Here is a 27901-nt window from a genome sequence, read left to right as displayed (position 1 = left end):
GTAAATTAACCCAAGTATACCTTTGGGCTGTCATGAGTAAACATCCTTGGGCACAGACTGAAATACCCACGTGTTCACATTCTCAGAGCAGCTCCTGTCAACCCAAAACTATTTGACTCATGTTGGAGGGAGAAGAAAAGTCCTCAGAGTGAACATGTAATGGCACAATATAAGGGGCTACTATTGCTAACCTTCCAAAAACATTAGTTGGCTATCAGTTAGAGACCCACTTTAAAAAGGAACCGGTGCTCAGAAAATACAGTGGCAGCTATTGTCCAAGTATACCAATTGCTTGGTTGTGTCTGGATTAAGGCTGGGTTCAAACTGATACTACACAACAGTCATCCAACTTTGCTCTGCGACATCAATCCTACATTCAACTGACTTGAATGAACAGGATACTACCTTGATCCAACTTTGTGATAGTCTGACCTTTGACCAATCAAAATAATCCCAGTTTGACAAATTTCTTTTACTGCTGTAATCACCATGTTGGATGTCACAAGTCTGATGGTAAGAATAAGGATTCTACTTTGATCCGACTTCAATGATATTTAAATGGGCTGAAGTAGGATCAAAGTCGGACCAAAGAAGTGCAGGGAGCATTTTCAAAGACAGACCAGTTAAGACGGTTCTCATAGGAAATATTGATTTTCACACATCATGCGACATGAGCTCCCAATGTCGAAGTGTTTGTCGTACAAGTGTGAACTCAGGCTAAAGCTACCTCTTGGCCTTGGAAAGAAGTAGGCATTTAGAAAAGTCAGAACACCTATGGATCGGTCTCATGTCCGTGTCTCAGGCTACTTAAACAGCCAAGCAAATAGAATTTTCAAAAGTGGTAGCCTCCATATTTGAAGTAGAATTTTAAACAAGTACGTAGATCAGAAAAGAAAGCGTCAAACCTAATCTGCATACTCATTAGTAAATTGCTAAAAACACACATGTACCAAACCGCACTAAAATCAGAAGCTATAAATCTAGGGATTGGTTTGCAGGTTTTTATTGTAATGTGGATGTCAACAAAACTTGTACAGGTTAGAATATAAAACATTCATGACTTCTCTTCAGTCACCTTGCAGGAAATATTAAAACAAGATCACTGACCTTGTTAGACTCAAACTGCAAATGAAGAGACCCGCAAAAAAGGCCCAACACATTAGAACAAGCTTAGAAAGTACAATAGATCTTCATGGGCACACTCCCTCCAGCCATATTTTACCACAATGCTAAGTGCTGACAAAACCACTTCAGCAAAACCTTGTTTACAACTTACACACTGAAGAGCCTGCAAAAAAATGTTGGATTCTTAATAAAAAAAAAAAAAAAAAAAAAAAACAAACAAAACAAACATTGGTACTACCGTTAAATTTTCATTTTAATATCTCCACAAGTTGTGAATACTAAAGGTACAGACAAAGAATAGTCATAATGTAACAATGGAGGAACTCCATGCTAGCATTATAAATATGGAATTATAAATTTAAAACATTTCTGGCTTAAAAAATAAATCTTGAGTAAAGGAGGCTTTCAACTTTTAGTAGGGTCTCTCCCTGCGCTCCTGGCGATGGTCACCCCTGGATAAAAGAAAACCAGTATTATTAGATGATCCGGGGAAGAGTGGGAGTTTGTAAAAGTATTCTAAAAAATTGCTTACTTGTCCATCTTGCCAGGGCCACCACGTCTTCCACCACCACCTCTTCCTCCCATTGGCTCCAAGAGAGGTCCTGGGGGACCAGGTGGTCCACCTCTCCTTCCTCCACCAAATCCTCGATCCATTCCCCGACCTCTAAAGCCTCCCCTGTCTCCTCCTCGTCCACCTCTAAACATACCAGGGCCACCACGATCCATCAAACCTCTGCCTCCCCTCATGCCAGGACCGCCTCTACCTCTTTCATTACCTGATGGAGGGAAGGGGGAAAATTAAAAATATGGTTGGAAGGTAGAACAAGCTAAACTGAGTTAAATATAAGCCATATGCATTCACTGAGTTTTTAGCAGCACTATTAAGACAGACAGTTATGTAGTGATACATAGTCAATCTTGCTAGCAAGCACAACTGTAGGTTAGAGCAACACAGGAGGTAAGGAGCAGTTCCCATTTGTGCAACTAAAGTTTTCAGGAGTGGCAACAGATCTCTTTACAAACTGGTCACGAGAAGGGTTCACAGATGAAGCGCGCAAGCCGATTCTAGAAAGCAAATATTACAACTGTATTCCTCATCCCCAGACTTAAACATTTGTCTTATAAAGTATGGGGGTAAGCAAGGGTATTTATTTTCCTGCTTGGAGCTTTAAGGAGTTACCTACACAAATAGAACATAGTAGCAAGCAATCTTTCATGATCTCACAACAGTACAGTTATTTCAGATTGATCACCGCCATGCCATGTGTGTACCATACTCCTCAGGGAGCCATTTTTCACCAGTCAATCGCAAAATTTTAGCATTTATTTCACTCACTATATTTACAAGCATGACTGAGCAACTATAGTCTTGTTTTAACAATGTAATGGCCAGTAAATAGATTAACTTTTCAGCAGCAAGCAATTTGAAATTGCCCATGTAGCTTTTCCCTATAAGGCTTTATTCAGCTTTAGGCTGGGTTTACACTGATACAAATTGGATTCAGGGAAACCCGCACCCAATCACATGACCAGCTCTCAATGGAGCCGGTTTACACCTCTGGGGTGGCCGTGGTCCACATGGGAAAAGGGTTCGGTGAGTCTAACTGTTTCAGGTGTGAATTCAGGTAAAAATTCAGACCCGATTCGCACCTGAATTGGCGTACAGGGATGCACTGGACCCCCTGTTGGGAACTGTGGCCGCATCAATGTGAACCCAGCCTCAAGACTGCATGAGAGTTAAACCAGCTTTCTAAACATAGTAAAATAAAACCAGCGCAAAAAAGAGAAAACCTAATACAGCAGCTAGAATACTGAGGGTCAAATGATCAAATCCCCAAAAATTCTGTGTAAAAAGCAGTACAGCGCATAACAAAATCTACATAAAACTAGCATAAACAAAAAGAGTCCATAATCTCCTTTTTAAGACAGTGAGATGAGTAAAATTTCAGCAGATACTCCAGTGATAAAAGTGACATCCATAAAAGGTGAGTGACTGTAGTGAGAGACCTCCACCATCGGTAACACAAGCCGCTCACCTCAGCAGGGTCCGGATAATAACAGCAGGATCAAATGCAATGATGTCAGATCGAATGCCGGTATCTTGTGTGAGTGACAAATGTCATCATAGTCCTCCCAGTGTGGGAGACGAAGGTCGCTTTGATTCCCCAGCTGCAGCTTGCAAAGTCCAGAAGACTAACTTTCTGAAAGGACTGCTGGGAGGAGGACTATGATGACATTTCTGTCACTCACATAACACAGGACCCTGCTGGTACAGAGAAACCTCCATTACCTGTAAAGTATGAAGATAAATAGCTTTGTCTGAAGATAAATAGCTTTGTCTTGGCGTCAAGGCCAGATCTCTTTTACTCTCATATGTATCCATTGTGACTACTGCAAGCTAACAAGATACAGGCATTCGATCTGACATTGCATTTGATCCTGCTGTTATTATCCGTTGTGGGAACCGCTGTTTTAGACCTGACTGATTTACTCAGGGGCCCATCTGCTGAGGTGAGCGGCTTGTGTTACCGATGGTGGAGGTCTCTCACTACAGTCACTCACCTTTTATGGATGTCACTTTTATCACTGGAGTATCTGCTGAAATTTTTCTCATCTCACTGTCTTAAAAAAGGAGGAGATTATGGACTCTTTTCGTTTAGGCTAGTTTTATGTAGTTTCTATTTTTTTATTATGCGCTGTACTGCTTTTTTACACAGCTTTCCAAACATACCATCAAAAGAAATATAATACAATCACGATTTGAATCAAAACCGTTTGCCTAGAAAAAGTGTTCAATACCCAGATTTACCAATGCTAAGTTACAAAACACACATGCACTGGCAGAGAGCCCATGACATGATTCAGGGATCTTATCAGCTAAAGCCAGGTTTTCACAGGAGGAAACAGGAAAACACTAATTGTAACATAATGGCTGTTAGTGCTGAGTCTAAAACACTTCAGAATTTCAGCTCTGTGTTATATGTAAGCGCTACTGAACACTAGAAAACCTAAACTGGGCAAAACTAAATCAATACCCCTTCTGATGTCAGTGCTGGTGACATCTGTCAAAAACTTTCAGAACCAATTATCAGGCAAAGCAGTCATGCAGCTGTGTCTGAAAAGTGATGTCAGAGACCCTGTGACTAATGCTCTGGCATGTGATCACATGGCTGGCAAGGCATTTAGAATTGATCAAGCGTAATAAACCCCCCCCATACACTTTAGCATGATTCCATATTTCAGACATGAGCAAGGGTTCAAAATTATTTCAAGTCACGCTGTTAGGAACAGATTCAAAGCTATTCAGTACAGTAAAGGAAGTTACCTTGGGGTGGGAATGGAGGAGGAATGAAGCCTTCAGGTTTTGGAGCCTTACACTGATTACACTCTGTTCGCCAGGCAAAGTTCTGATTACCACAACCGCTGAAAACAAAAATAAAAGCCCATTAACAACTCCAGAAGAAGAAAAATCCTTACATTCCCAACTTATAACCATTCAAGCATTATTAGAGTTGGCCTACGATACATACGGGTTTGGACACTGCCAGTCTCCAGCTCTGTGCTGCACATTGGGCCCACTGACAGGGCTGCCACGCGGACCACCACGAGGCCCTCCTCGCATAAATCCACCACGGTCCCCTCCTCTGCCCATCATTCTTGGCATGGGACCTGAAATTTGAAAATGTATTAAACTGGTCAGTCACTGCTGAATACTTGCAAGACAAAGTTACCATACAGGGAAATACACGTAAAATCTTTGATTACACAAAAACACCTACCTCCCCTAAGGAGTGGGGGTTGACCCCCACGACCATCACGCGGCAATAATCCACCTCTCATGCTAGTTGGAGCCTTCTTACGAGCCAAAGAGACTTTCAATTTATTTCCTTGAAATTCTTTTCCTGTACCAATCAAAAACAGAACATAAATCAGATTTTGTTTATGCGATACTTTGAAAAAAAAAATGGTCTCTTGTAATGGAATTTTGAAGTGAAATCCATTTTATGCAAAGGGGCTAAAGCAATCAAAAAATGTGTGGTGTGTACGAGTGTATGACTGCAGCAATATGACATAACCCCGGTATTGTTTTTCCAGCCGGCGATTCTCGGATTAAAAAAAATAAAAATTAGTCCCAGGAGTGGAATCCACTGCTTCCCGGTGGTTTTCGGCCTTACCTGGTGGATTGGGAAGCCCGAAAACCTATCCGGAGTTTGCTTGTCAGATGTGAGCAGAGGAAAGATAGTCTCCGCTCATCTCTATTGCCTAGGAGGATCATAGCAGGTCATCACTCCTGGCCCAATGTAAACAAGGACTTTTTTTAAAGCACTAGAGCAATTGTTTTGGCCCTGTAAGCAAGTGGTTGACCACACAGACTGGAAGATTTTCCCCCTTAATGACCAGGCCATTTTTTGCAATATGGCACCGTGTTGCTTTGACAATTGCATGGTTGTGCAACGCTGTACCTAAACAAAATTGACATCCAGTTTTTCCCCACAAATAGAGTTTGTAGTATTTGATCACCTGTTTTTTTTTTTACAGTGTAAAGGTCACTGGCAGGGAAGGGGTTAAATGTGTTCCCTGGGGAGTTTCTAACTGGGGGGGATGGGACCGACTGGAGAGATCGCTGTTCCTAATCACTAGGAACAGCAGATCTCTCCCTGTTCTGGCTCTCCTGCGATGGTGCACATCGGGTCCCCCACCACACAGCGGGCGCCTGCTATAGCTCTAAAAAAAAAAAAAAAAAAAAGGAGGAGCCAATGTACACCTTCGGCGATTTGCGAGAATGAGCCGACCTGCCCCAGTAGATTGATGGCGGCTGGTCGGCAAGTGGTTAAACAGTTTTCATGCCTCATTAAGTTAGAGAGGAGGGGAAAAAAAAAAAAAAAAAAAAAAAAAAGCATAGATAAGCCGTTTCCAACAAAGTTTAAGCTTCCAACTTGAACTAAAGCATAAACATCTAAAAACAGAACTAAGCAGGCCGTTTATTGCAGAAGAGACATGCAATGTCTCTTCTGCAATAAAATAAACCTACCTTCGCAGTTTTCCATAACTTAAGGTTTTACAAATAAACATTTACCGTCAAATAGTTCCACAGCACTTTTAGCTGAAGGCATGTCTTCAAATGAAAACGTTCCATCACCCTTTGGTTTTCCAGTTTCCTTGTCCGTAAAAATGTTCACTAGGGGCTGCCCAGTTCTTTTGTTGATCTATGAAAGATAAGACATTTATGAGTTAATCTCATGCTAAAACACCACAAAAATTTTATGCTTTGCTATAAATTGGGTATGATCACAATTCTCTATAACAAAAGCCTCCTACATACCACTTGCAATAAAGGCAAGCAGATTTCAAAAGGAAAACTGCAAAATTTAGATCCATGAGTTACAACTACAACAAAATTATAGAAAAAGGTGGGGAAAAAAAAATAAATGGGGTGTTGTATAACAGCAAATACTTGGGATGTGAGTTGAAGGGGGTGCTCACAAAAGATTTCCAGTGTAATTACCTGAAGGTATAAGCCTATAACGCATGATTTATGAATGTGTTGCTCATGTCCTGTACAACACTTAATGAAAGCATATTGGAAAGAATCTGGAGCAACTGTGCATAGCAACCAGCTTCCATCTTAACATTGTTAAGTTAAAACTTTAAACACACACCACTGCGCTCACTGGCTAGCTGGGGAGATTTTCAGGATTTCAACTATCCATCCTGAATCTACAAGTAGGTGTTAAAAATTTGCAATGCTGTTAAAATGTAGTAGAAAACAAACTTTCTATTGACACTAAGCAAAATTGGGTAGATGGGAAGAGTTATAGCCTCAAAGGGGCTGGCCTTCAACTTTGTGCGCTTCATGTCCATTCCTCCTACAGACAGCAGACCACTAGGGGGTGCTTATCAAGCTGCATTTCTCAATGGACAATAAGGTTAGTTCACCCTTAAATAGGACAGTATACCAACAAAATGGGAGTAAAGTTTCAGTTTACGTAAATATAATAGTCTTTGGACACTCAATACCAGTACTAGGGGGGAAAAAAAAAAAAAAAAAGCCAAACATTCCATGACAGCCATTACCTTAGCCATCACTTTGTTACCAAGACCTTGCTATGCGTTTTATCACGAATCCCTGACAATTGTCCCTGTACAGCCAGTGAAACTTGGATCATAAAGAAACTCTTGGTTGCAGGTCTTCGCTATAAAGGCTCAGTAACAAAGGCAAACTAATTTAGAGAGGTATAGAAAGCGTTGTGGCTTATAAAAAGGTAATCAAGAGTAAGAACTGCCCAAACAGGAAACCAGTATACAGTAAACATTCAGTATACTTGGGCATCACCCACCTTGGCCTCCCCACAGTTTTTAAAGAACTCCACCAACTCTTCAACAGTCACATTTTCATTTAGACCCTGCACGTAAATAGTAGTGTTCTCCGGTTCCTCTTCTGGTTCCATAGGGGGTGCTAAAATGACAAAAAAAAAAAAAAAAAAAAAAAAACGCATCAGTAATTTGCATTAAAGAAAAGAAACCCCCAAGACAGTAAGGACATTTATTCACATCTAAACTGCTTTTATCCTCAAATCAGGAAAGAAAAACAAAGCCTAGTTGGTCAAAGTACCTCTGAAGAGCTCAAAAGGAAAGCTAAAACCAGCATTTTCCCCCATTTACACAAGACCTTATAGGGGTTGTAAACCCTTGTGTTTTTCCACATTAATGCATCCAGTTTTACTCAGTGTCGTAATTCCCACGCCAGAGACACTCTTCCCCTCCACCCGTTGTCTCGGCCTTTGATTAGATTGATAGCAGTGCAGCCATTGACTCCCACTGCTGTCAATCAAATCCAATAACGTGGGGGCGGGGCCGAGTCCAGCATTCTGCATCTATGGACGCAAATGCTGGACTCGGGAGCGCGCCTGCAAGGTAACCACCCCTGGGAGAGCGCTTCTCCTGGGAGGGTGGGTTTATGTGATGCGGGGGAGGAGCTACCAGCGCCACCAGGGGACCCCAGAAGTAGAGGATCGGGGCCACTCTGCAAAACGAACTGCACAGTGGAAGTATGCCATTTTTTTTTTTTTAAACAAAAAAGTGCAGTCCCCCTCCCCCAAAACTAACTTTAGCTCCCTCTCGATCCAGCGATGTGCTTAAGAGCTGAGCTTCTCCCATTCATTTGATAAGACAGCGGCAGGAGTCATTGGCTCCTGCCACTCAATCATAGCAAGTGAGCAGGGCTGCGGTTAGGCGTCTTATGGACACAGAGCGGGGGATCAGGAGCGAACACGCACCACTGCAAGTGGCTTGCTACTGGGGGCATGGCTGAAGAGGAGCCAGGAATGCTGGCTGGGGGGAAAAAAAAGGCTGTTTTGTACAAAACCACTGCACAGAGCAGGCAAGTATAGCCTTTTTTAAAAAATAAACCTGTCACTTTAAGACTTTTTACACTGGGATGGCAGGTCCGTTAGCAGTAAAGCACTACTAGTTTTAGCAGATCTTTACCACTGTTCTAAAGTATAGCGGTACTTTTCGGCCACTAGCGGGGTGCTTTTAACCCCTGCTAGCAGCCAAGGGTTAATAGCGCCCGTTTTGTGGTGCTTCGGCCCATTCAATTCAATATGCAGGGGCGGTGTATACACTGCTCCCACACCACTCCAAAGATGCTGCTTGCAGGACTTTCCTGTCCTGCAAGCGCACCGCCTGTTTGAAAGCACTTGGGCATGGCTTGAGAGGTGCTTTTCAGCGCTAAAAATGCCCCAGTGTGAAAGGGGTCTAAGGCTGGAAAATCCTGCTGCAGAATCTTTGACAACTTACAGATTAAAGGACTGTCCTTTCAGGAATATGAAGATCGTACCACTACAGCAAGCATCACAGTTTGTCATGACATACAACCAATATCTTAGCAATACATACCGAAGTCAGGTTCAGGACCATCATCCAGGAGTCCTGAGAATCAAAAAGTACAAAAAGAAGTTATTAACTAAAATAGATCACCTGTGCAACAATCATTAACATCCAAAATCTACAAAATAACACCATAAAAAAATGGGGGTTCAAAAGGCACACAGAACAGGGGCATGAGAACCAGTTTTGATAGATGTGTGCTTCATAAAATTCTTTAAGTCATATGGGGGGGTTGGGTGGCAAAAAACAAAAAAAAAAACAAAAAAAAAAAAAAAAAAAAACTTTGTATAAAGCATTTACTGCTACAATATAGATGTATTGTAGCAGTAAAAGGCCAGGCTTTTGAGGGGGCAGGGACACTTATGACCAACCAAATGTAAACCTTTGTGTACCCAAGTGCACATAAGCTTTTGCACATAAGTTTGTGCAATAAAAAAATAAAAATCAGTGAATACAACACTTCCCCAAATTACACATGTCTGGATTTGCTTGGGATTTTGTCTTCATTTTGTGTAACCAAATAACCATGTATACCCTTAATGCCGGCCAGACCCTTAAACTTTCGCACACACAGTAACTTTTACACCATGTTTAGGTGTGACCAAAGTAAAAATAAAATGCAAAAAATACAAAAAAAAAAAAAATCAAAAAAAGGGAAAGGGGGAAAAAAACTGTTCAGTGTTACACTACCCATTTGTAATACTCAAAAACTTACCACCAGGCTTACTGAAGCCAGCTCGATCTCCACCGCTGCTGGGAGAATAAAGGTGAAGAAATGAAGGCCTTTTCCCTTTAAAGAGCCATAAAGCATTCTGGGCCTCGAAGGGGGTTCAAGGGTACAGAGCCGGCAGTGGCTTAACATGTCCATACAAAGCATCTGTCTCAGCGCGGCACTAATCTTCAAGTATGTTTGTATTTGATTCAAGATTCAGCCTAAACATTTCAGTATCTAAAAACAGACCTTTCTGCTAAGTGGGCTCAAAAAAAACTCAAGTGTCTGTATTAAGCGTGCAATGCTCATCTCACAATTTACAGATTCTACTGCTGTAAAATGTGAACCCTGCAAATTAAACACACAGCATGTGTTGAGAACCAAAACTACTAATTCAGAAGGACACATTGTTTAAATTACACTCAGCAGCATTAAAGCATGTACAACATCCTCCTTCATAAACCAGCAGAGCCATAATGTAAATCTAAAGAACCACAATGCAGTAGTGCATTTTATTACCCACCCTAATTGTTTTCTTCAACTTGCACAAGGTGTAAGACAATATTCTTAAAATATGAAGGAGGTCGTCAAACATGTAATGCATGCAACATTGTTTGGCAATAAGTTGGGGTTTTGAGATGCTTGTGTCCATCTAAGCTTTTATACAAACTAGGGTATAGAACGTCATGACTATGCAAAAAAACCTGATTAAAAGGGGCTTAAGGTTACTAAAGAAATCTGCCAGAATAGAAATACATGAGCTGCAGAATTTCTGAAGGCGCATCACCCAGAATTCTCCAGCTTGCATCATTACCTGGCTTGCAACTAACCCACAAAAAGCAAGTGCATTTGAAATATTCCAACACCTAATAGGCACATTCCTGTTCCAGGTCAACCCATGTAGTTTAGGACAAGATCAACTCTGGATAATGCCATTCATAAGGTCACCGATTCCATACTTCTATCCTGTCAGGTTCCATTTAATGTCAAGTAGTTTTTGGGCAACAAGTAAAAATTGGGGCAAAAATATCACTGTAGAAGCATTGCACCTTTAATACTCATATCTGCATCTTTAAATTACAATTATCACTGTAGCTTTCAGCTCTTAAAAACACCATACAAAGTTACAAAAATTGTAAACTAGACAAATTACAGCGAACCATTTTGGTTACATTTTAGTCTAAAAGTTACAAATTACAGAACACTTTTATATTTAGGCCTGAAAAATTAGCAAATTCTCCTCTCCATTTAGACACCGAGTCCCACTTTTCATTATGCTGCCGGCTGAGAGTAATTTATAGAACTGAAGTGTATACAACGCTCTCACTTTGTAACCTGTGGCATATAAATTTGACAAAGCATGTTAAAATAAGGGATTTTCATGTACAACCAATAATAAAACATCCAAAAAAAAAATTAAGGAAAAGCATTCATGTAGTATTCACTTGAGCCAAACATTACCTACCTTGTGGCATCTCTGAAAAACCTGCCCACACTGGATAAGTTATACAGACTACATACTTTCTGCTTGCACCTAACAGGCCAAATTATAAATCCATGCATATATTTACATTCTAAAGTTAAGCCCACTAAGGATTTGTGATGTCAAACTACAACAAGACTAATAAACCGGTTTAAAAAATTTGCACGAAAATCTGTTAAGAAAATAGGTTTTCTAAAGAAAACAAAAAAAAACCCACGACAAAGTCTATGCAGGAAGGCTTTTCAGAGGTTTTAGCTACAGGCAGTTTAATATAAACCATTAACGCATAAGTGTTTTAAGAAAAAAATAAAAAGTGGAGGCACTGAATGACCTCTTAACTGGCTCCACAAGTGAATTCATTAACACAAGCTGCACAGACAATGTAGTACAATATGGCCTTAGTTTAGAACAGTAAAAAAAAAAAAAAAAAAAACAGACAATGAATGGATCAAAAAGGCCAATAGGGCTGCAGAGCTCTGTGCAGCTTTACATGAAAACATGTATACTTACAGAAACCCACTTTCTACAATTACTGAAGTGTAAGGGATGAGAGACACTCATGTCAAAGCCTCCCAAACAAATGACCTGTAAACCCAGATACCCCTAATAGTGCTGCTCTGAAAGGTAAAAAAACAAAGCCATTAATAAGCAATAACCACTACGATTTTATTATCGACCCTTCCTTATGTGACTGTTCAGAACAGCACACTGGGGCCCAAGTACACACACTGTTCCAAAATGCAATTTAAGGATCCGAAAGATTGAACAGGAGGCAAGGATTGAATAAAATTAGAGTAGAGCTTGCAAAGAAAAAAGGCCAATGTTACGGACGTCTTAATGCTTGGCAGTTAGAATAGAAACCAAAGCTTCGCAGTGGACTAAGACAAACTATTTTATAAAAGCAGTCCTGTGTCATAACCTGCTGGATGTCCAGCAATGTGAGTAACCTGCAACGCCAGACAAGTTACCAGTGACCAATTTGCTATTGGATAGACAAAACAGAACAGTTTTGTTTGGGCAGTTGCCTTCTATCAAAAAAGGAAGCAACTTCAATACCAAAGATAAAAAAAAAAAAAAAAAAAAAAAAAGGTTCACTCTACCACTAAAGACTTTCAGGCTTTGCAAGCCCATTAAAAAATAAAAATCTTGTCTGCTACACTCAGATGCTTGTTTTCAAATCATTAGGATGACTCCATCTAGAGGGATGTAAAGGTTAATCCTTAAATAGTAGCTTTGTTCTTACCCCATGCCTCCACGGCCTCCCCTACCGCCACGGTTCATGCCACCTCGGTCATACATGCCCCGGCCCCTACCGCGGGAATCCGAGCCTCCAGAGTTGCGGCCTTCAGGACCAGAATAACCTTGGTGGGGTTCCTGCCCATAAGAGCCTTTATTTGGGTGGTCTTGACGATAACTACCTAAACAGCCAACAAAAAAGAAAAAAAAATACAATTTAGTGTTTATATGGAACAAATGTATGAAGGATAGAGACTGGTACAAATTGGTTAATATAAAGCTTGTCATATCGCAGTGCAGGAGTTCCATGTGCAGAATTTTACAGTTAAGGCCTCATGCACACTGGACGTTTATTTTTACAGCAGCTGTTTTTGGCTGTAGACATTTTCTACAGTCATTAAATTCTCCATCATGTTATCCTATGTGTCCATGCACACATAGGCCGTTAGCAGTTTTGGGCAGTGGCGTTTTTGAGCAGTAACTAAACCCAAAACTAGTGGGTTCAGAGAGACGTTTTTCAGCTGTAAAAACACTAGCGCTGATAAACGCTTACCAGCATTTAATGCTTTAAATCCATTTTAAAAAAAAAAAACAATAAAAAACCCACCAACTTAAAAAAAAAACCCTCAAACATTTAAAAACTACTGGCGTTTTTATAATGTTATTATAACTTCCAGTGTGCATGAGGCCTAAAACTGAATTGTCAATCAACTGCTATGTATTTAATTTGGTAAAGGAGCTCGACTTCATTATCCATAAATCAGCCTCTAGAGTTTCCAAATAGAATACATTTTTAGTAAATTGGCTCATAAGAGCTGGGAAAAACTACTTCAATCATTGGTCATCCTAAAACACCTGATCAATTCAGTGGTCAAAAGGGCTTACTTTGATTGGACATGGCATCACTTTTTGTTGTAAAAAGAAAACCTGGCAAGTAATCACTCAGCAGTGAAAGTCAGTGGTTTTGGCATAATCTAGTTTGTCATCTAGATAAATGCACACCATAAAATGCCAAAACTATAACAGCACTCAGTGTAATGGGAGACTTCAAAATGGAAATATTACTACTTTTGCACCATTTACTCACTTTGCTGGCTATAGCCACTGCTCTGCTGCCCATACTGGCTGGGTGGTTGGCTGCCATAAGAGGACGAAGGTGGTGGATAGCTTGTAGGAGGTGGTTGTTGAGGTGGCTGCTGCTGTTGCTGCTGGTAACTGCTCTGTTGGCCATAACCACCTTGTTGCCCGTAACTGCTTGGTTGGCCATAGCTACTCGGCTGCGAGTAGGAACTCTGCTGCCCATAGCTGCTCTGTTGTGTGTAAGAGCTTGGCTGGGAATAGGAACTCTGCTCATAACTGGAAGGCTGAGATGTGGAATAACTTGGGGAAAAAAATAAAATTAGATTAGTACAAGAACCAAATCTCAAAATACACCAGCAATATTCAAAGACTTTTTGCCCGTAAAGCAACCCCGTAACTTCCCCTGCAGGCTGTCTAACCTTTTCACGGCCACCAACTTATGTCATACAACTATAAAAATATGGAAGTGCAGCTATGTGATTTCAACATCCCTGGTAAAGAGCAAAATAGGTATGCTCCAAGCCCTTGTCCCCCAGAAGCCTATACTCCCCCACCGCTTTGATCAGCTGCTGGAAGCAATGGAAATACCAGTTGCTATTAGGTAGAAGCATGTGACTGCTGGGGCTCGGCCTAATGCTGTCCTTGGGGACAGGAAGCCTGGAGCCAACAGGTCGTTCTTTCCATGCTCCAAAAGCCCCATAGGTCAGCAGGAAAAAAAAAAAAAAAATAATGAGAGCAAAGGCTGGTAACTGCCAAAAATATATACATATTCTTTGTACCTAGTTGGTGGGTAAGATGGTGGCGCAGTCACTTGTTGCATAGGGTAGCTGGCTGGGACCTGGGGATAGCTGTAGCTGCTTTGACTGTAGCCCACGCTGGGCTGTGCATACGTGGCTGTACTTGGTGGAGGTTGGCTTGTATCTGCTGGCTTGCTTCCATCTTGAGGTCTTAATAGAAAAAACCCATATATGTAACGCAAAGACCGAAAGCAATATGACTTAAAGCTTTTCTGCAATAAATGACTGTAGACATCATTCATTACCTTGCTGGAGCAGTGGTTGCAGGTTGCTGTCCATAGGAAGGGTATGCTGGCTGGGCACCATAAGCAGTGGGAGCAGCATATGAAGCCTGGGTAGTGGCGGTAGTTGCAGTACTGCTGTCATAACCTGTTCCGTATCCTTGTATAGGCTGGCTATAGGCCTGGGGTGCTGCTGGAGCAGTATAGCCTGAAAAATTCCAGGAAAAGGAAAGAAAATAAATAGAAGTTGTCATTGTACAGTCATGTGCTTTTTTTAAAAGGACTATGGCGTAAGTGGTTATACCTTCCTGTACACACATTGTTGCAGTTAACATAGTTTACAGCTCTGTGCACTACAACACATCTCCCCCTGATCTTTTAGAGGAAAGGGGTAGGTATGTATATAGATATACAAATGGTGAGTGAGCATAGTAACCCTAGGATAGAAGTCTGTTCCTGCTAGAATCACCAAGTGCAAGTAGCTTAAAGAAAAACTAGGGTAGCCACCATATCCAAGGACTGATAAGGAGCAATAAAGATTTAGCCTGAATGGAGGGATACCTGTAAGAGGAGCTTGAAATAAAACCCACCAAGTCAGTGTATTTGAGAGATCAGAAGAGAAAAATCACTGCAGCTAATCGCAAACCAGTGGCTTAGTTTCAGCCTGCAACAGGAGTGCAGTTACTGGCAGGATCCCTTCAGGTAAGAATCTTGGTAGCAGATTCGCACAATAATGATTTACTTGCACTGTATACAGTGAGGAATGATGCCAAATGAGTAGCAAGATGTTTAGGGTTTATCTGCAGCTTGTTTTGGAGTTTTAGCTGCCAGAGTAATTTTACACACGTGTTAAATTGCATATTTTAGGTCTAAAGATTAGGTCACACCCTCATTTTCTAAAATCAGACCCTGGAGAAAACTGTGGTAGTTTCATTTATGCCACAAAGTCTCAACCATTAACTATTTTTTTTTAGAAGATAAAAGATATGCCGAGTAGATGGATACCCAGCACATCAAACCTTAAACTTGCACCAACCTGTGAAACGTGACAAACTGACAGTACACATTCAATGTTGAAGCTTTAAAAGCCTTTACAGGTCATTTAATGCTAACCATAGGGGTGCTTTCACACTGCTTCAGAACGATTTTCCAAGACCACATGCTCAGCGTAGTGTACCTGCAGGTTGTGCAAATTATCTGGGCTTGTCACAGACTGCACGCAGGACTTTTCCTGTGCTTTTAGGAAATACACCAAAGCCGCCCAATGTAATAGAAGTCCATAGCAAAGCACAGGTAACCTGCAAGTACACTGCACCAGTGTGAAAGCACTCTAGAATTACTGCTCTGGCGTGTGGTGATATGCAACGTGCAATGTAATCACGGTTTTCATAAGCTGGTGCCAAATGCATGCATTTATGGTCACGTGTCTCCTCCACTGAAGATAAACGGAGCACAGATATGCAAACTAGTAATGCAACAAACCATTTGGGATTTTTTTCTTTAGCTATGGAATAGCTGCTTGATCACTCCCAACTAAAAGCCATCAGCTTGTAATGCTTATAGACAATGCCAAGGCTGCAGCAGCAGGGAGTGTTTGTGCTTTCACGGGGCCAGATTGTTACACTGCAAGGTTTGCTGCTACCCAAGCCTTCTAATCACATTCCCCAATCGTGAACAAAGCAGTCCAACCATTTAATGGGTTACAATGCACACACACGATCTAGAGCAGTGGTTCTCAATTCCAGTCCTCAGTACCCACCAACAGGCCAGGTTTGCAAGATAATACATCACAGGTGATATTTGCTGCTCAGTGATAGCAGTATTCTAGTCTGCATCTCCAAGGTAATACTTAAAGCCTGGCCTGTTAGTGGGCCCAGAGGACATGAGTTGAACCGCTGATCTAGAGCCACCAGATAAAATTACCCTTTTAATGCAGTCAGGTTTCACAAACAATTAGCATATTATAATAAATCAGTCAATCTTACCAGCAGGAGGCTGTGCATAAGCAGTAGCATAGGCTGACTGACCATAAGTGGCAGTGGTTTGTGCCTGTGTGTAACTGGCATCAGTAGGTTGCCCATAAGTGCCATAACTCTGTTGTCCATAGGTTGCCTGAAAAAAAGGAGCAGAAGAGTGATATTGAAGACATCTGTTAACCATGTTAAAAATATTTAAAGCTCAAACTGTATGGACTTTGTCTATAAAAGCTTTGTGAAAGATTGGAGAATGAAATGGGAATGCAAGATTAATTGCCCCACCTGTGTCAAAGATTCTCAATTAGATATATAAACTTATGAGGTAGAGAAACTTAACTTGCAAGTCTCAGGAGGTCTTCCAGGACTAGTTTTGGATCAATGCTACAAGCCAGTAATTTCTCTATGTGGGAGATGCAGTCTGTTTGATCACCAAGGGCAACTGTTACATTTAAAAAACAATTTCATAAACAAAAAAAGCTACCATAAGAAACCTGGGCTGCAGCTGCCCCCCTTTTTCTTACCCGAGCGTTTCAGCGACGAGCACAGCAGCTCCAGCCGCAGTCTCGGGTTCTCATTGTATAGATAGCAGCAGGAGCCATTGGCTTTCGCTGCTATCAAATCCAAAGATGCAGGAGTCAGGGGGCGGGGCTGAGTCCTGCTGTCAATGGACGCAGCAGCAGGACTCGGGGAGCACGCACACATGTTTGCCCCCATGGAAAGCAGCTCTTCGTGGGGGCACTTGAGAAGAGGAGCCAGGAGTGAAGCCAAGGGACCCCAGAAAAAAGGAGGATCAGGGCCACTGTGCAAAACCCTCCATTTTTTGTAACAAACACCACACGAACCTTTGAAAATCACTTTAAGGTTTTTTGTTTCCCCTCGTCCCCTTTATCAAAACGACAAAAGCTCCTAAAACTCATCTTTAAGAGCTGCTAGTGTACATGAAGCCTAAATCCCCCACCCCTCCTCCACACATGCTTGCTGAAAATACACTATACTTGTCCTGATAAGGCCCACCATTTTACTACATGCATAAATGCCTCACTTTTTAGAGAATCAATACCTGAGCAGGCTGTGTGTATCCTTGAGCTGGCTGGGCAGAATAAGCACTGTAGCTGAAGAACAAGTAAAAAGCATTAAATGTATAGAAAGATATAAAAAGCACACAATAGATATCCCCCCTGCCCCAATATGCTTTAACAAAAATAATGACCATCATAAAAGCAAACACCTACCTCTGCTGGGCACCAGCCTGGCTATAGGTGCTATAATCTACAAGAGAAATAGAAACATGTTAAAATGTGAATTGCCAACCCAGGGGAAAAATAAATAATAATAATAATAAATAAGTTAAGCTGATGAGGATTAAGAAGCATGGCTTGGTACCTACAGACATCTCCAGTAAACAGCCAGCTGAGGATTGAAAAAATTTGCAGCATTTTTAAACTGCAGGTGTGCTCATTAGTTTACATACACCTGGCAGAATTGGTAACATGTGAACCATTTAAGACAAGTGATTAGACCCAACATTTTTGAAGTGAATCACTTTTTTTAAAGATATTTATCACAAGTACAGTGTGTACAACAGAGCAAAGGTAGAAAGTCTACAGTATATAATCAGAAATAAAGCAATGCTAATATCCTGGATCCAGAGGTCAGTGCGACTGGAAATCCATTTATACCATATTTTGTCAAACAGTAGCAGTTTATTCCCATGTTCAAAGGTAAGCTTATACAAAAAACTCATTCAATTGTAGCCAGTTTAGTAAAAGGATAGACAGCCCTTTCCAAAACAATTTTTTTTTCACGTGAAAACAAACACTTAGCATATTTAGACATGGAAAGATCACCAAACAAGCAATTCTTATAGTGTGATATGGGGAAGACCCAACACAAACAAAGAAAAAAAAAAAAAAGCTATTGACATCCAACTAGAATGTTTGTTTGAATGGCAAGACCAAAAGTGGTGTATGATGTCAGCAATAGCACCACAGCCTCGAAAGCAGTCCTGAAGTTAAGCACAAGCCCATTTGATGTAGCCGGGCAGACACAAGATGGCTTTGGTGAAATATCTTCAATTGAATTTTTCCGTCTTTAGAAGCAATCACTGAGCTCTTATAGGTCTTTACACCAGTTGGCAAGGTGTAGGCCTGGGGAGGGGGACACCATATATTTTGAGCAATAGGGGGAATCTGGGGTTAGACCATAGTTGTAGAATATGCAGAAAGCAATTTAGTTGCATCAAGTCTCCCCAATTTTTCAAGAGGGCTAATGTAAAGCGGGATAGCATGCTGAAGTTGATCATAAATATGAAGATAGGGTGGCCAAATTCTTCCCACAATTTCTGAAAAGGCTTGAGTAGTGAATGAATGACAGGTACGCAACACTTTGGGATGACCATCTCTGAAACAGGAATGGCAAGCAATTCAGGAAGAGGTTGATTAAACCAAAGGATTATTCGGCGAGGTGGACCATGAAGCATGTCAATATTTTAAGAAACCAAGGGTAGTGTTTAGCACAGTAGTGCCTTTGTAGGGGGCAGATGCCTATAAATATTAAGTAATGTTTCCAAGGATAATATAGCAGCTTTGGTAGTATATGCATTAGAAGGGGAGGGATGTAGCCCATTACTGACAGAGAAGTTGCCAACAGATAACAATCTGTTAAAAGGGGACATTAGTTACTACAAAGTAGTTTTGGTAAAATCGCTCATATTTGATTACGTTAACTCTTCCCATGAAATCCATTCATTGTTAAATACTGTTCCAGCTGGGAAGTCGGGGGACACAAGTTATACAAGTGTAAAGGCAGCTGTATTACTGCTTGGAGCTTTAAACTGATGATTGCCTGAATGGCTGCCTGATCAAGAGGGAAAAAACTGGACTTCTCCCAGTTGAAAGCGAAAGCCAGAATAGTCACTAAAGTCTTCTATCCCCTGTGAAAAGCCATTTACGTTAGAGTCAGACCCCCGCCCTGGCAGCCTGCCTTCCTCCCATGGTTCCCAGGCTGTCTCATGCTTGCCGACACCCAGGAACACAGCTGCTGGCTGGGGGAGAGGTCACTGAGACCGAGGCAAATCCATGCCTCAATCTCACCTGCAAACAAAGTTATGTCACTTCCGGTTTCATATGCACACTTTCCTGGCCAGTACAGCCAGGGCACATCCAACCAAGTTGATCTGTGCTTGGTTAGATGGTGTGAAGGGCAGGGGAGACATTGGGGTCGCCTGCCCAAAGCCATCACATAGGGCAGGGGTAGGCAACCACGGCACGCCAGCTGTTTTGAAACCACAAATCCCCATCATGCCTCTGCCTCTAGGAGTCATACCTGTGATTGTCAGGGTCTTGCAGTGTCTCATGGGACATTTAGTTTCACCACAGCTGGAGGGCTGAGGTTGCCTACCCCTTCCATAGGGGTTTATTAACCCCTTGTGATAGCAATCACACAAAATAAAAAGTAAATTAAAAAAAAAAAAAAAAAAAGAAAACCCGTTGCCCCACACACCTGCGGAAACGCAAGCCCAGGGTGCGTACATGTAAACTGCAGTCGCACCACTCATGTGACATATCGCTGCGAACGTCAGAGTGAGACTAATAATTGAAGCACAAGAGCTCCTAGTTAACTCTAATTTAATTAGCTAAATTGGCTTTTAAAGCGTCACCTATTGCGATTTTCGGGCACCGTCATTTTTGGCGATATCACGGGCACACACAAATCTAAAACATGGAATGTTAGGTATCCATTTACTCTATGCAACCTCAAGGATATTATATTGTGTGATTTTGCACTAAAATTCATATTGAATTTTTCACAGAAAATTAGCATTTGAAAAACAGTTGCACAAATATTACGTGAAACAAAAATTTGCAACTCATCTTTTTATTCTACAGGGCCTGTGCTTTCAGAAAATATATAATGTTCTGGTGATCAGGCCAATAAGTGTTTCACCTGAACAAGCTGTCCTGTAGATGTAGCAGTTGAGGGTTGAGACAAACGATTTAACATTGATAGGGAGATTACAATTATCAGATGTTATTCCCTTAAAATTTATATCCCAAAAACAAAATGGTTGCTGGAGTTTGGCTTCAATTTGTTAGTGTATCTAAATCTGCTAACAACTAACCCTCCCACCAGTTTGACAATGCTGCTGTCCAAAGGCATCTGCGCTCCTTAAAGGAGAAGTGCACCTTTGGTAACATAGTACATGTTCCTAGTGCTGCAGCCACCATCTGCTGCCCCCCTCCCTGTGGCAGCAGTACGTGGAGAAGTTCCCTGTACTAGCTGTCACTGTTTAAAAAGTCGTGTAATTCAGACAGCTGTGTGTGTCTGAATGAACTACAATCCCCGACATCCATTGTGGCTCCCACTGCCAGCACTTTAGGAAAAGCAGCATTTGGCAGAAAAAGGCTTTACTCTAGGCATGTTTAGCACCAACTCACTTCAATGGCCAGAATTCTGTCCAATGAAAAATCAAGCACTTCACGCGTCTAAGCGCTCTTGATGCTTCTATCCTGCCAATAGAAAAGCATTTGGGAGAGCCAGGCACATGCCCAGTGTGCATATGGCCCAAGACAGGAGGTGTTCATGGCCAGATCACCAGGGGAAAAAAAAAAAAAAAAAACACTACATCTGATTGTTAAGCTGCAATAAGTTACATTTTTGGTTTGGGGTTTAATATCACTTTAAGGAGTTCTCTAGTAACAGCATGCAGTTTCAAATCGTAACATCAGCATTGTAATACAAAAAAAAGTATATTTAACAAACCAATATAAGCTTGCCCAAACTTCCAGTTCCACAGGCATGTTTACTTGCTCCAGGCAATAACTCCCCAGGCCGGGCGATGCCGTTTACAGCAGACACCATAAAGTTTTTTTTTTTTTTTTTTTAAAAACAGAATGCCCGAGTGGAGGTCATACCATAAGAACCCCATCTTTCTAAAGGAATGACCACACTCAAAGCCCCTGCACATAGTGTGAAGGCCTGATAGAAAAACAGGGGATGGGTCTTATCTGCCTGGAGGAAACAGAACTCAGGACCTGGGGGCTTGAAGGGTTTTTTCTTCTAAGCAGATCGTGTGTTCCCTCTCCTACAAGTTGTCGTCATGGAAGATAACATCGGAAATCATCCTTCAACTTCCTAGGTTCCCAACATGCTTTGCTGTTTCAATTTCTAAGGACTACATATCCCATGGTCTCTTGCTGCCTGCACAGCAAGCCATGTGCTGGCTACACTTCTCGGCACCTCTGTAGTTCATAAGGCAAGCTCTGAAATGTGCAACACAGCAGTACCAACTCAGGGTATAGTGAACACATGCCGCAGAATTCAAAGGAAGTAAATGAGTGGGGATCTTCATAAACAAGACAAATTCAAGATCATTCAGATTGGGAGCAGCTTTTTCTGAAAAGGTGAACCAACCATTTAAAGAATGAATGGCCAGAGGGTGAGAGTGACCTGAGGAAGAAGTGTCTAGGGTAGACACTCCTGCTTCAGGGTAGACACATTCATAAAGCTGTCGGACCAGCACATACATTGGTGCAAACACAACACTTTAGGTGATGTGCCTCAACATTGTAATCACCATGTAGCTCATGAATTCCCCCAAAGATTCTTTGATTTTAGAGATTTGAATATGGCACAAGTTACTCATCTTTACAGAATGTTCAGTGTGTGGCCCACTTCTGTGCTCAGAAAAAAAAATAAAAAAAAGTGCTGTACTGATAAAGCTGTATACAAGAGCCCTAAAATGAGAAGTACAGCCAGAGCTTGTTTGGCTGTACTTCTCTGGTGGATCTCAGAAGCGCAGTTGATTTTTCACTCCTGTGACCCATTTTCAGCAGACAGCGGGCTGAAGCTGGCTGACTTCACAGAGCCAGTTCAGCCTCTGGCAAGATCAAAACAATGGAGTCAGGATTCACCACACAGAGCCTGAGCAGGCCACCCCCGCCCCTTCCACAGCCCAGCGCTCCAGTGAGCCAACATCACCAGCTCTTTGGTCAGGGAGCTGTGAGAATCGAGCAATCGGCAGTGTCTTGGTTCTCAGTGTTAAAGGTGCCGGGGGATAGCTACAGCATTAGATAGATGCTGCAGTGTTACCTTAGTCGACTAACACATTTTAGTCGACTAAAATGAATAAAACATTTTAGTTGACTAAATGAATACTATTTTAGTCAACTAAAATACGACTAACACAATTGAGATGACTAAAATACGACTAAAACTAAAAGCCATTTTAGTGAAAAGACTAGGACTACAACTAAATTGCAAATACTGAAATGTCCTACGCTTTAGTCGACTAAAAATGTACTGGAGATTTAGTCGACTAAATACAACTAACAATTGCAGAATACTAAAATGGGACTAAAACTAAAATGCCATTTTAGTCCTAAGACTAAAATTAACACTGTGCTGCATCCAGCTAGGCCAGTGGTTCACAACTCCGGTCCTCAGCACCCACTAACAGGCCATACTTTAAGCATTACCTTGGGGAGATGCAGACTAGAATACTGCAATCACAGAGCAGCAAATATCACCTGGGATGTATCTATCTCTCTTATCTTGCAAACCTGGTCTGTTAGTGGGTCCTGAGGACAGGAGTTGAGAACCACTGAGCTAGGCAAATATGATTCTTAAAAAAAAAAAAAAAAAAAACCACACACACACACACACACACTTCTTTGACACTACAGGATCTCATAGTATGAGCACCTTTAGCCCCGGTTCACACAGGGGCGACTTAGCTGCTTGACAAGTCGCTTCCCGTTGTGTACTACGGAACTGGTCTAATAGGAGCGACTCAAGCCGCTCCGACTTAGAAAAAGGTTCCTGTACTACTTTTGGGGCGACTTGCTTTGACTTCTATACAGAAGTCGTTTTGAAAGTTGCCTCAGTCTGCTTGCAAGTTGTGTTGCCCCTGTGTAAACCGGCTCTTAGTTTTACCATGAACTACATAGCTCAAGGACCTGTTTGATTTGATACAAACTGAACACATTGGGTTTATTTACTAAAAGCAAATCTGTTAAACTTTTGAAAAGGGAACTTTCTCCAAAACCAAGTGAATGAGATGAAGCACTGCCTTGCATGCAAGTTGCTTTTTACCAAGCTAAAAGTGACAAAGCCAATCCCACTCTTTAGGCATGACCCGTTTTACAATTTTGGCAAATCCAAATGAGATTGTACATTCAGATTGTAGCAAGAAGCCTTTAATAAACCAGGGTTCTGTGGAAACCTAGGGTTCCTCCAGTGGTTGCTAAGGGTACCATAAATACTAAATTTCTGTCTCAGAAGCAACCACTTTCACAAATATTTTTTAATGGTAAAGGTGGGGAGGCAGTATGGGTGGTGTTATCAATGACCACAAATGTAAGGAACATTCTTCTGACCAACCATAACACTAATGAGCAGTGAGTTGTAGATACGATGATTAAGCAGAGGTACCCCCTACACCTGGGAAGTTATTTCATGAGTTCCTTCACAAAAAAAAAAAAAAAAAAACAACCTGGAAAATGCTGGTATGGAGTACATCCAGCTAAAAAGTTATTATATTGCAACTTACCAATTAGATGTGGTGGCTGCATTTTTTGGGTGGCTCCCACCTCTCACCTGGTGATCTAGCCACCTCTTGTATTAGAATGCCCCTACTCTGAATGAATGAGCACAGGAGGCACCTTAGCTTTGGGGGAGTGTTACATCAACTAGCAGAGTAATGCCTAGTAAACATGATCAGAAAATCTAATGAAAAATACCACTTTCAAAGCTATAGTCAGAAAAACTGATTGTTACATGCTTTCATGAGCTACAGTTCCTCTGAAATTATCTGAGGGGACAAACTTCTTGTACAATAAGATTGTACGATTTTCATTTAATCGCTACAGCAGTCTGCCAAGACCACGCATGCTCGGAAACAGAATACATTCCAATAAAAACACTTCCAAAGTTGTATTCTGCTATAAGAGAATTTTTATAACCTTCATTTTTGCTTTGAAACTAGTATGGGATCCCCCCCCCCCACACACACACAGATGAGAGTTTGCCCAATATTCTCATTGTGTGTACAAGTAGGGTTACCACCTCATCCCTTTAAAACCAAACACATGAATTACAGGTTCTGTGGCTGATTAATGTAGTAAACTCACTTGGTGCCTTATCTGTAGTAAACTAGCCTCAGAACCTGTGTGATTCATATGTGTTCTGGTTTAAAGGGGATGAGGTGGGAACTATGTAACAAGGCTTTAGATGTGCTAATAAATTGAATCCAAACTTCAGCTAATACTTTATAACCAGTTACAGCAAAGAGTCCTCCTCGCTCTAAAGTGGTTGTAAACCCACTTTTTGGACTAGAATAAGGCGTACCTATAGGTAGTGGAAATATCTCTTAAACTTGCACCGTTTAGGAGATATTTCACTTGTAGTCTACTGAAAATTCCAACAGCGCATGAGCGGGAAAGAAACAAAACTAAGTGCAGTTTCTTCCCTGGCCTGTGCTGCTAATCACTGCTCCCGTGCGCATGCACGGGAGTGATGTCACGCGGCTCCCCGCGAATCACAGAGCCGTAGTCCACGGCCCGGAAGGAAGAGGGGTCAGAAGACAGACGCTGCCTACACAGGGGACATCGCTGGATTCTTTAGCAGGTAAGTGGCACATAAAGGGCTAGTATGCAATGCATACTAGCCCATTATGCTTTTAATTTGCAGGGAGCAAACGAGGAAGTAAAACACATCAGGGTTTACTTCTTTAAAGCGGAGCTCCATCTTAAACAAAAAATATTAAATGCCAGCAGCTACAAATACTGCAGCTGCTGACTTTTAATAAAGGGACACTTACCTGTCCCAGGGTCCAGCGATGTCGGCAGCCAAAGCCGATCAATCGTCTCTCGGCTGCCCCCACCGCCATCCTCAGTCAGGGAATCAGGAAGTGAAGCGTTGCAGCTTCACTTCCCGGGTCCCTACCGCGCATGTACGAGTTGCGCTGCGCGTCTACACTGGTCCCCGTTGTGTTGTGGGCATATGCGGCTAGCTATTCCCGGAAGTGGGTGCAGATACCCGTATTATACAGGTATCTGCACCCACCTCCCCCCTGAAAGGTGCCAATTGAGGCATCGGGGGGGGGGGGGGAGGAGGAATCTGATGAGCGGGAGTTCCACTTTAGGGTGGAACTCCGCTTTAAGATAAGGGCTTTATATAGAAAAAAAAAAAAAAAAAGCTGATCATTGTAAGCACCCCAGGTCAGTGGTAAAGGGTTTGTCTCAATTCAGTAACCGCAAATGTGCCTGTTCTTTTGAAAACGACTTCATGGCTGCTGGGTCACCAGGAAAAAAAAAAAAAAAGGGAGGAGCATAAGAAGGAAATGCACCCATCATATCTAAAGATTGGCATGCTACAATGTAACTGATTGCTTGTGCGTTCATACAGAATTATCACCATCCCTTTCCCTAGATCAGTGTTTCTCAACACCAGTCCTCAAGGCGCCCCAACAGGTCATGTTTTCAGGATTTCCCTCAGATGAAACGGCTGTAATCACTAAGGCAGTAAAACTGATAAAATCACCTGTGCAAATAATGGAAAACATGAAAACATGACCTGTTGGGGCGCCTTGAGGACTGGAGTTGAGAAACACTGCCCTAGATCATGCCTTCTAGATTGTAAGCTCTAAGATCCCTCCTGTATTGAATTGTACGGTCTGCCCCCATGTTGTAAAGCGCTGCGCAAACTGATGGCACTATATAAATCCTGATTATTAATAATAATGCCACATGCACCACATACAACGGACTTTAGTAAGGTGCATCTCTCGCCTGCAATGTGTATTACATAGCATGCAGAGATTATATGTGCTGCACAATATCCCTAGTCATAAAACGATGCGCATCTAATCAGAGTACACCATGGTGTATACGAGGTCCATGGGCCCTTCTAATCCTCCCCAGCGATGAGGCTTCTGCCGCCATACAGGCCGCACAGAGCTAAAGGGCGGCCGGAAGCTGAGCTGATCACTAGGCCGCTGCCCACCCCATACATACACATAGATACAGGCCGCCACACTGAGCGGGAGAAGCGGAGCTGGTCACTAGGGACCACAGATACAGGCCGCCACACCGAGGAGCTGGTCACTAGGCCGCTGCCCACCCCATACATACACATAAATACAGACCCGCCACACTGAGGAGCGGGAGACTTGGCAGTGAAAAGAACACACCCACCCAGAAAGCCAGGAACTGCCGGCACCGATATAAACGCTGGCGGGGGGTCGCTGGCCTGGTTCTCCATTGCCAATACGGCTTGGCGCCTCGTGTACCCAGGCGGGACGTGCCTGGTTGAGGCCTACAACGTACAAACCGAACCCGCCCAGGCCGTGCTCTACCGACTACGAGACAACGGCCCCGCCAACAGACCAAAGGCCGCTTGAAATAGAACGTCGGACGCGCAGCTCGCCCAGTCAGCAATATTCCATCACGCGAGCAAAACCCGCTACTACTCACCGGTGGAAGCCATTTTGTGTGCCCTCGCCGTTTCAACGTCCGTGTAAGGGAAGTATTCCGCGCAAGCGCGGTACTCATCGGCAGGACTGTACCACTTTCAGTTTGGGCACGGGGGGGAGGATCCGGGGACCTGCCTTTGCGTCACATTCAAAAGAAATACCAGGCAGGGTATATTTGCGTCCAATTCTGCGTGGATGGTGAACGGGCTTTTGCAAGAGACGAGAGAAGCTACGAGAAGGTATTTGACACGGGTGTATAATATTTCGCCCCCCTGTATGGGCGGTAGTGGTGTGATCCGTTGGAGGGTACAGTTACAGGGAGACACAGTGAGGGGCAAGGAAAGATGGCTGGGGAGGGAAATGCTATTGTCCTGGGCGGGTATTGTGTAACCTGTGTACATAGAAGACCTTTGTTGTGCTTTGTATGGTGGCCTCTTATGTCCTTTCTTTGTCAGTCATGTGCCTGTACACACCACACTATATACACATGTGACAACCAGAGCACCAAGGAGTTAGTGACAACACAAGTTGCTGTATTACATTACATGGCCAATCTGAGGTCGACTCTCATCAAAGACAGGGTACGCTGCGCCGATACCGCCCTCCTCAGACCAGGGAATCTTGAACCGTGGGCATAATCAGAAACAAAAAGGGCACAAAGGCCTAGTGCCTTCCCAAATATTCGTTCTGTGGTATCCTCCATTCACCCGAGATACTTTCTGACCACGGTAGACATGACCACAGTGCTTTCTTACTTTCTGTTTGGCCTGACTTGGCGCAAAAGATATTTAGACCCCTTTCACACTGGGGCGTTAGCGGTAAAGCATCGCTAGTTTTGGGGGCACTTTACCGTAGTTTTAGTGGCTGAAAAAGGGGTTAAAAGCACCTGTATTGTGTACTTCAGAAGCGC

General features: G+C 42.4%; 2 protein-coding genes across 5 annotated transcripts in view; one reads left to right on the top strand and one right to left on the bottom strand.

Moving 5' to 3' along the window:
• Positions 1-987: 987 nt before the first annotated feature.
• EWSR1 (EWS RNA binding protein 1) lies at positions 988-27098 on the bottom strand. Of its 4 annotated transcripts, none has more exons than XM_073630510.1 (17): positions 26993-27098; positions 17753-17789; positions 17581-17632; positions 16530-16656; positions 14569-14752; positions 14306-14473; positions 13534-13826; positions 12454-12628; positions 9731-9765; positions 9025-9057; positions 7464-7582; positions 6203-6332; positions 4905-5027; positions 4656-4794; positions 4451-4548; positions 1658-1901; positions 988-1577 (listed from the first exon to the last, which is right to left on the bottom strand). In XM_073630510.1, exons 1-17 carry the CDS (start codon positions 27003-27005, stop codon positions 1538-1540), a joined length of 2010 nt encoding a protein of 669 aa, XP_073486611.1. In that variant the 5' UTR covers positions 27006-27098; the 3' UTR covers positions 988-1537. The 4 variants fall into 4 exon arrangements, with proteins under 4 accessions (XP_073486611.1, XP_073486601.1, XP_073486629.1 ...); XM_073630500.1 differs by having other exon boundaries at positions 9731-9768; positions 26993-27093; XM_073630528.1 differs by lacking the exon at positions 14306-14473.
• RHBDD3 (rhomboid domain containing 3) overlaps positions 26514-27901 on the top strand; it is a 62218-nt gene continuing 60830 nt past the window's right edge. Inside the window, exon 1 of the mRNA XM_073630575.1 lies at positions 26514-27230. The gene's annotated coding sequence lies outside the window, so the exon portion shown is untranslated. The remainder of the gene's footprint in view (positions 27231-27901) is intronic.

This window comes from Aquarana catesbeiana, linkage group LG01, assembly GCF_042186555.1.
Source record: "Aquarana catesbeiana isolate 2022-GZ linkage group LG01, ASM4218655v1, whole genome shotgun sequence".
NCBI lineage: Eukaryota > Metazoa > Chordata > Amphibia > Anura > Ranidae > Aquarana > Aquarana catesbeiana.
This window is presented reverse-complemented; position numbering and strand designations above follow the sequence as displayed.

Excerpts from the sequence above, each read along its gene's own strand:
- EWSR1 (XM_073630500.1), bottom strand. Across the intron at positions 14,753-16,529 it reads TTATGCACAGCCTCCTGCTG|GCTATACTGCTCCAGCAGCA; the intron begins GTAAGATTGACT and ends GGAATTTTTCAG. Across the intron at positions 14,474-14,568 it reads GCAACCACTGCTCCAGCAAG|ACCTCAAGATGGAAGCAAGC; the intron begins GTAATGAATGAT and ends TTTTCTATTAAG.